Source organism: Physcomitrium patens, chromosome 1 (assembly GCF_059467195.1).
Source record: "Physcomitrium patens ecotype Gransden chromosome 1, ASM5946719v1, whole genome shotgun sequence".
In the NCBI taxonomy this organism is placed as follows: domain Eukaryota; kingdom Viridiplantae; phylum Streptophyta; class Bryopsida; order Funariales; family Funariaceae; genus Physcomitrium; species Physcomitrium patens.
In genome coordinates this window covers 2,294,917-2,303,939 of record NC_143410.1, presented here as the reverse complement: position 1 = coordinate 2,303,939, position 9,023 = coordinate 2,294,917, and the positions used below count along the sequence as shown (strand labels likewise).

Here is a 9,023-nt window from a genome sequence, read left to right as displayed (position 1 = left end):
ACGGGGTTTTCAAAGTGGATGTCCAACTTTGCCCTCTTTGAGAAGAGCTCTAAATCCTACTTCTGATCTCTTTATTTGCTACACCATTTAAAGCTTCATTACGAGTATTGCGGGTTGTGTTAAAAAATTGCTGAAATTGCTAACATTTTTGCCTAGAATGGTATGGCATTGCTAGAAGATGCCAGGTGGTTGTACCAAGTGTGTTCACACTTTGAATCTTAACAGGTAATACTGTAACCTTGTCCATAGGGAAACAGAAAATGTGTACTCTTCTCATATATATATATGTAGATACATACAAACATGTATGTATGTATGTATGTATGTATGTATGTGTGTGTGTGTGAATTGTATGACAAACAAATTAAACATGTTTTCTTTATATGTTTTTTAAAATGACAATTTGCTAAAAAGCCATTTCGTTGTTAAGGATTTAGAGTGTGGAGCTTGATGATATTTGTTTTCAAATTGATTTGATGTGATATAGAATGGACTCTTGAAATAGTTATATAAAGAGAAACATTTTAAGTATATCTGGATTTTTACTCAAGCAATACCATTTTTAAACTGTTTTCCTTTTCAAAGTAGCTTATGTAGTAAGATTTGTTCACTTTAGAAAACATAAAATTAGGCGATAACAATGTAAATGCACATAGTCAAAAGAATCGAAATTGAACAAGAAAAATTGTATTAAATTACAAGTATCTGTAGATGAATCCCATTTAATTCGAATTATATAATGATTTGAGTATCAATTACTAGAATTTTAAGATACATAAAATATTCAAAATAAAATCATCAATAAAAATGCCCACAACAAAATAAACTAATGAATGAATAAAAAATCCTACCCTAAAATTATCAAAGGTGAACACAAATACTATAAAATGAAAAAAAAATATATCTATTTACATGTCACCCAGAGCGCTGTGTTTGAGGCGACACCCGCCCCTGAGCCCAGGCACGAGCGGGCGCCGCCTGAAATACAGCTCCCCGAAGACGCTGTGCAAAACTGATCTGCTTCGCAAAACTGTGAGAAGGCACTGGAACGTGCTCCGCGCCTACTACCGCTGTACACTCGTGTCTATCTCCTCCACCACCTTCGGCCTTTTGTAGCGTTTCAGCCACAGCGACGAACATACTACCGACACCGATGACGCCGCCATGGCTGCACCCGCCACCCACGGAGGCAACCGGAACCCCGTGCTTGGGAACAGCGCCCCCGCAGCTATGGGGATGCCCAGCACATTGTACCCCAACGCCCACACGTAGTTCAGCCAGATCCTGAAGAACGACTTCCGTGACAAGTCTATCCCTGTGATCACGTCCTCCAGATTGCTCTTCATCAGCACGATGTCCGCCGCCTCGATCGCGATGTCCGTCCCCGCTCCTATCGCCATCCCCACGTCCGCTGCGACCAACGCTGGCGAATCGTTGATGCCGTCCCCCACCATGGCCACCGACGTCCCTGCCGCCTGCATCCCACAAACCTCAGCGTCAGCATGCTTGTTCACCAAGCGTCCTCATCACTCGCCTCTGCTTCCCCCATTACGCAATCCAATCCCACCCCGGCGCTCGCGTTCCCTCCCCAGGTCAAACTCCCCCCGCAGCCCCCACGCATGCTCGTGCACCAGGCAAACCACGAACCTGCATTTCTTCCACGATCCTGGCCTTGTCTTCTGGCAACGACTCTGCGTGCACGCATGGCCTCTCGATTCCCAACTCCCTCGCAATCGCCACGGCTGTGCCCCAGTTGTCCCCCGTGACCATCATGCTGCGCACGCCCATTGACTTGAGGATGCTGATTACTCTGGCTGCTTCCGGCTTCACTGGATCCGCGATGGACACCACCCCCACCAACTCCCTCTCGATGGCAACCATCACTCCCGTCCTGGCCAAAGTCTCCACATCGCGCAAGTGCTCCTCCGCTTCTTCCGATATGTGGATCCCGTGCTCCTTCATCAGTCGCATGTTCCCCACCAGGGTCGCCTTGCCGTCCACCACGGCGCGCACTCCCTGCCCTGGAATGGCCTCGAAATCACGCACCTCGTGTTGCTGCTGACCATGGGACGAATGCTCGCCGCTGATCTTCCTGGAGTACGCGACGATCGCTTTTCCCAGTGGGTGCTCGCTGTTGACCTCCGCTGCTGCGATTGTGTCGTAGAACACGTGCAGAGGAATGTTCGTGAGCAGCTTGGTGTGAACGACGATGGGCTTCCCGATTGTCAGCGTCCCGGTCTTGTCGAAAACCACCGTCTTCACCTTGTGTGCAGCCTCCAGTGCCTGACCCCCTTTGATCAGGATCCCCTGCGTCGCGCCCTTCCCTGTGGCAACCATTATTGCGGTGGGTGTGGCCAGGCCGAGGGCGCAGGGGCACGCGATGACGAGCACTGATATCCCGAACTGAAGTGCCAGCTCGAACTCGTCCATCGCAGCCGGAATCCATGACTTTGGGTACGAGCGTGCTTTGCCTCCAACGTACCAAGCCAGCCACGTGACGAACGCCGCGACCACCACGGCGGGGACGAAGTAAGTGGAGATGCGATCCGCATACTTCTGGACCGGGGCTTTGCCCATTTGGGCGGCTTCCACCAGCCGCACAATTTGTGCCAATGCGGTCTCCGCCCCTACGTGTGTGGCTCGTATGTGTATCACGCCGTGGTCGTTCATGGTGCCTCCTATCACCTTGTCCCCTAATTTCTTCGGTACGGGGCGGGCTTCGCCTGTTATCATGCTCTCGTTCACGAAGGATTGTCCCCACACCACCACACCGTCCGTGGGCACTTTCGAGCCCGGTACCACCTGCGCAAGCCAAAACGACTTTTCATTGCAAGAACGGGCACAACTACAATCATGGCTGCCACGCTACCCACTAGGACCGCTTCACGGGAACGACACGCACCGCAACTCTCTAGCACAAGCTTCTACAATGGCCCACATACAAACCCGACTCTGTTTCCAACCGTCCGACTCTCCGAATCGGTATGGACAGCCGCATCCAACAACCCCCAGCGAAAGCCCAAGCCTGAAACGTAGCACCTACAACACCAGCGCGTAGGCCTACCTTGATGATGTCTCGCCGCTGGATGAGCTCGGCCCCGATTTCCCTCTCTCCTGCCACGTCCCCCTCCTCGTCCAGAGTGAGCAGAGTCGCCTTGTCCGGAGCGAGGTCCATCAGCTTGGCAACGGCTTCCGAGGTCTTCCCCTTGGCCATTACTTCCAAATACTTTCCCAGGATGATAAACGAAATGAGCATCGCGCTCGTTTCAAAAAAATCCGTGCCCTTGAACGTAGGAGACGTAGCCGCCCGCAACACTATGTACACAGAATAAAAGTACGCTGCGTTCGTGCCCATGGCAATTAGCACGTCCATGTTCGACGACCCTCGCCGGAGCGCCTTGTACGCTCCCACGTAGAACCTTCTCCCGATAACGAACTGCACCGGAGTCGCAAGAATCCACCGCAGCAAAGCTCCGATCGACAAGCCGTTCAGCCTGCCGTGCTCCAGACCCTCCATAATGCCTGGTATGTACATAAACACCATGGACAAAAAGAACACTGGGACCGTGAACACCAAGCTCCAAAGGAAGTACTTCTTGTGGTGCTGGATCTCCAAGCCCCTGTCGTGACTCCCACGACCACGAGGTGCCTCCAACTTCGCTGTGAAAACTCCCGCCTGCTCGATGGTCTCTATGAAAGTCCTCGGCCCAGCCCTGTCGGGCTCGTACGATACTGTGACCATCGCATTGCTGAAATCCAAATCCACCGATGTCACGCCGGACAGAGCCACCAGCATCTCTTTCACGAGCTGGAAGTCCGCTGCAGCCGTCACGCCTTCCAGCTGCAGACGGATTCTGTTCGTCTCTTCACCTGCGATCAGAAGCTCGGCCTCGTAACCCAGGTCATCTATGGCGGCGGCAAGCTGGACGTGAGAAATCACTCCAGCATCGTGCCTCACCTCGCACTCCTCCGTGGCGAGGGCTACTACGGCCTTTTGCACTCCATCCAGCTTTTTCAGCGAAGACTCTATGGAGTTTGAGCAAGAGGTGCACGTCATGCCCTTGATACGAAAACGGCTGATGCTCCCGCTCCGTTGACCGGCATCGTCCACAATTGCTTCCGCCTCGAACCCCGCGTCCTCGATCGCCTCCCGAATGCTTTCCTCCTGGATTCCACTTTCCCCGTGTAAGATTCAATGCCTTCCAATTCCACCGCTGCCCACATCCATCTTACTTCTGAGCTCCTAGCTGCCACGGTCCATCTGGCGGATTGCTAAATTGACCCTCTCACCACATGCAAAGTTTTGGAGCACCCCTCACTGCACACCTTTCAAGTCGTTTCCTACAACATTGCTACAAGCATCTTCTTGCCGTCCGCATTGCACCGCGTGCTGCGCGAACGATCCCCGCTTCACCGGTCCCGACGGAATTCTGAACAACACGGAGTGGGAGGAATTGTACCTGTACGAAGGCGGGCCTGTACACAACTTGAGCCCGGTTCTGCAATACTGACACCGTTGCTTCCTCGATGCCGGGCAACCTCTTCACGGCTTTCTCGATGGACCCCGCACACGCTGCGCACTCCATCCCTGTAACCTGTACACCCAATCAACACATACATATGAAATGACGACCCCGTGGAATCAATTGCCAAACCACACATGTCCCATTTGAACCAGCCCCACGCACGTTCTACCACTGGATCAGAAAGTCGAGCGGCGCCGCTAAACGTTGCTAGCACGATCCGCTTTCGGCCCCTGGGGTTCTCCTATGCAACAGACCTTTGAGGAATTCTGCTCCCATTCATCGCTCTCATGTTCAAGTGCTCATCACTGCTTTTCTCGCGAAATCCCCGACTTATTCCAGCGCCAAGCACTTTCACCACGACCGTTCCTACTGGAATTTAACAGGGACTCACAACAGAGATCTCCCCTCCTCCCAGGCCGGGCGATAACCTGCCCAGATATGGCGTAAACAAGAAGGCAAGAAAATCACTCCAAAACAACTCCACAACCACGCCACTCCGGCGTTTCAATGCCGCTGCTAAACCCGCACTTTGTGAGGGTTGCATTACAGACCTTCAAGTTTGCTTTGCGAATCTCCGAGACGTCAACTTCGCCATGCAAGGGCGACAGCGGGTACCGCGGCATTGACGGATACCGAGTTGAAGACGACAAACTGCGCTCCAGCAAAACATCCTCCTTCTTCTTCTTTCTCCTCTCGCTCTCCGTCGCCGACCCCGTTCGAGGTGCAAGCACAACTTTCATCAGCGACTGCATCGCTCCACAACCACCTCAATCCAGCTCTCACGCTCTTCAACTCTCTTCTGCTCCCTCTCTCTCTCCCTCTTTTACGAGCCTCTCAAGAAATCCTCTACAACCTCTTCTACCTGCAATCACGACCGTCCCCGCTCCGAAGCTTACCGCAATTCTCACGCCTGCGCTCTCAATTCCCGCCCACGCTAATCCCAACGACACAAGGTCCTATTCAAACAAGCGGCTGATGCGACACCAGGTCCTCCCCACGTCACGTTCCCCGTCATGCAACTCAGACAGCAGCGCGAATAGGCGCAACACGAACCGTATCCAATTTCAATCCCTACGCTGACTCTACTCCACCACTCTCTCCCACCCCTCCTAATATACCTCACGAAATCGCTGCGCCGTCACCACGGAACGAATTCCTTGTGTCGCACTTTCATGGTGGATCCCAGGATCTCGAATAAGTTCTCGAGGTCTCGAGAGCTGCAGGACCCTTGCGTTGTTCATGAAGGTGGGCCCCACTGTCAATGCCGTGCTCGGCAGGCTTGTCTATTAACAGCTGTCCAATGAAACAAAGCGAACGATCCCCCAACACCCAAGCAAAATATACTCGACCAGAAGCTTCATGCCCAGTTTCGACCCCAACCCACTCACGGCATCAGGGCATGTCCAGATAGACGTCGGAGGGGTCGGGACAGGAGGCCGCGAAAGCATCGCAGACGGCTCACGTTCACTGATGTCTCGCGGATGTCGCCATTCACGATTTCCAATGGTTCATGAACACACTCATCTACTGCAGTGCCGCATTGCGATGCCGTTGCGAACACAGTTGCGAACGCAGATGCGGAGCAACCCGATGACGAACACTTCTGTCCGGGTATCTGCGTCTTGCGGACGAATCCTGGTCGTTGTCAAGGAGTAGCTCCACCGCTTGGCCTTCAATCTCCTCAGCAGTGCTCAATTTCAGTGTTGCTGTCACACCGACATCTCTGTGTTGTATCCATTGAGCGCATGCACGCCGGCTGATGGTGATGGGGCTCCTTTGCTGTGCGTAAGGTAGACAACCCATTTCAGATAACTTAAGCATTTCAGCATATATGCAGTAGGTGCATAAATGGAAAAAAAAAAAAAAACCAAAACAAAACAAAACAAAAAAAAAAAAAAAACGGGAAAGATCCGGCAAGCTCCTCCTCACTGGCGCTTGGATTACTGCGAGGATGTGTAATACCACATATCTGGCCTGCGAGCGATTGCGAGGTCCAATGCTCAATACCCTGGCACATTGTGTTAGGATTTGATAAATTTATATACAATAATTTAAGCAAGTAAGATATCAATTGAGGATAGGACTTTTTTAGGATTAGGGTTTTAGTTGAGCCTAGCAATGGAGGTTGCACTAAAGTGAGTCATAGTGCCTATAGTACCATTTGTAGTGGGATTGTAATAGTGTGAGGAGACAACATGACGATAACCACGACCTATGCTGTGATACTAAAAAGCAAGTTGACACATGCATCCCTGTCTCTTACAACATTGAAGGTGTAGTACAAGAAGAATAGATCTAAGAAAGAATAATTGGAATTTGAATTGGTTGCTACTATTGCACAAATGGAGCGGCTCATAGATATCCATCCCATGCGAGCATCACCAACTAAGATCCTTTCTAAAAGATTTTTTTGTAGCAAAAAAGATTTCATACTAACAAAATGTGTTGTTTGGGTGATATTAAACGAGGCCAAAGTACCAAAAGAAATGGATTATTTTTAAAAGAAAGTCATAATAGCATATATTGTGGAAGACAATCAATTACCAAAAATCATATAAGACTATGTGACAAGTATCTCAAAAGAACTTGGAAAAGAATTGAATTTAAGTCGCAAATTAGATCATGGCTTCTTCTAGGTCATAGGAAAGGATGTGTCAAGGACATGAATCTCAAAGAAAGAAAACTCAATACACTCTTGTATCACTCAAAAAGATTAAAAAATCACTCAAAGATAGTAATATATTGAACTAGAATGGCTATTGCTAAAGACAAGAATATTAAAAAGTCTTAAAACAAGACTAAGGACTATAAAAGCAATGCCAACAATGAAGAAGGCTTTACTCTTGCTTCTATATTTACTATCTAACAAGGAGCTATATGACAATGTTCTATAGGATCTCCAATACGTGTTCATTTTATAAAGCATATGTTTTAATTTGCAAGACAAGTTTCTTATATATGCACCATATTGTTGCCAATTTGTAACACAACTATATGGTAAAAATATAATCAAAAATAAAATTTTAATTAATATTTAATCATCTTAGTTCAATAGTAATTCAAGACATTTAAGCATGGCTTTTATAAAAATCTCTTAGTTTATTTTCTTATCTTAATAGCTAGTAGATTCAAGGTTGGTTAATAATTTTACCTTCTAAACTATTAAATTTCTTTTATTGGCTTAGAAAGGCCATAAATTGATAAAAAAAAAAAATAGTATAAAAAAGATAAATAATTAATATAATTGATACTAGACTTAAGTTGAAGATAAGATCAAACTAAAAAATCCCTAGGATAGATTGGATTGATATCCGAGGATTAACCATTTGTGGAACATACTTGAAATCAAACCTCCAGTCACTAAAATGGCTGCCTAGAGCAAAATAGGGATTCATTTGAAGATCGGCAATTGGAGTTTGTAAGCTAACTTCAAGCTTATTCCAAAGTTCTAAGTCTTGTTTTCTTAGGATTTGGAATGAATTTTTAATTGTTGTTCAAAATCAAGATTTGTATCAATAATTTGGAATTTATGCAATATAATCAGGGCTAGCACTCTTCACTACTTCATGCAATTGATGTCACTGCTCAACATTGTCCAAAGAAGCGATACAATTACAAAATGAGGAATACTACCATCAAAGAAAATAGTATGTCAAAAAATAAGTTTGTCTAGCTACAATAGGGACAGTGTAGCTAGAACCTTATACAATATCTAATGAAGGTCTTATTCTCTCCTCAGAACCTTCTCTTTATTTTACAATAAATATTATTTTAGGACCTTAACATCACAAAGCCTCTACCTTATTAGATTCAAGAGCCTCAGCTTGTTTCTTAGATGAAGAATTTGCTAAAAGATATAGCATATCTTTAATGAAGAAAACTAAACATATTCATATAGAAGTCATAGATGGTCGTCCATTGTCTTCAAAAAATTTTATTCATGAAACTCTTCCTATAGAAGCAATAAATAATAATTATAGTAGCTTTGTAATATTTAATATGATTAAATCTTCTTCTAATTGAATAATTTTAGATTTATCATTGCTAAAAAAATATAATCCAAAAATAGATTGAATTTCTTGTAGTCTTGATTTATTTGAAAGTATAACTAAGAATATAATTGATCAAGTAGAAAGACATAAGTCTACTATAATTAAATCTATATTTGTAGGTGCAAAAGCTTTCTTGCATGTTAGAAAAAAAAGATTATCTTATGTCATTCATATTGTATCCATTTCAAATAGTAGAAAGACTTCAAGCGACATTCTAAGCCAATATTAAGATTTTCAAGATGTATTTGAGAGAAAGAATGCTGATACTCTACCAAAATATTATCCCTATGATTATTCAATTGACCTTTAAGAAGGAACTCAAGTGCCATTTGGACCAATTTATAATTTATCATAAAATAAATTGGCTAAATTCAAAAAGTATATTGAAGAAAATCTAGCCAAGAACTTTATATGCCATTCCAAATTTTCGACAAGAGTTCTAATT

The 9,023-nt window shown here is 46.1% G+C and overlaps 1 protein-coding gene across 1 annotated transcript; it reads right to left on the bottom strand.

Annotated features, from left to right (window-relative positions):
- Window positions 1-671: 671 nt before the first annotated feature.
- LOC112288953 (putative copper-transporting ATPase HMA5) lies at window positions 672-5,727 on the bottom strand. Its single transcript, XM_024533742.3, has 5 exons — window positions 5,078-5,727; window positions 4,461-4,595; window positions 3,065-4,165; window positions 1,648-2,802; window positions 672-1,475 (listed from the first exon to the last, which is right to left on the bottom strand). The coding sequence occupies exons 1-5, from the start codon at window positions 5,276-5,278 to the stop codon at window positions 1,065-1,067; spliced, it is 3,003 nt and encodes a 1,000-aa protein (XP_024389510.1). The 5' UTR covers window positions 5,279-5,727; the 3' UTR covers window positions 672-1,064.
- Between the last annotated feature and the right edge of the window lie 3,296 nt (window positions 5,728-9,023).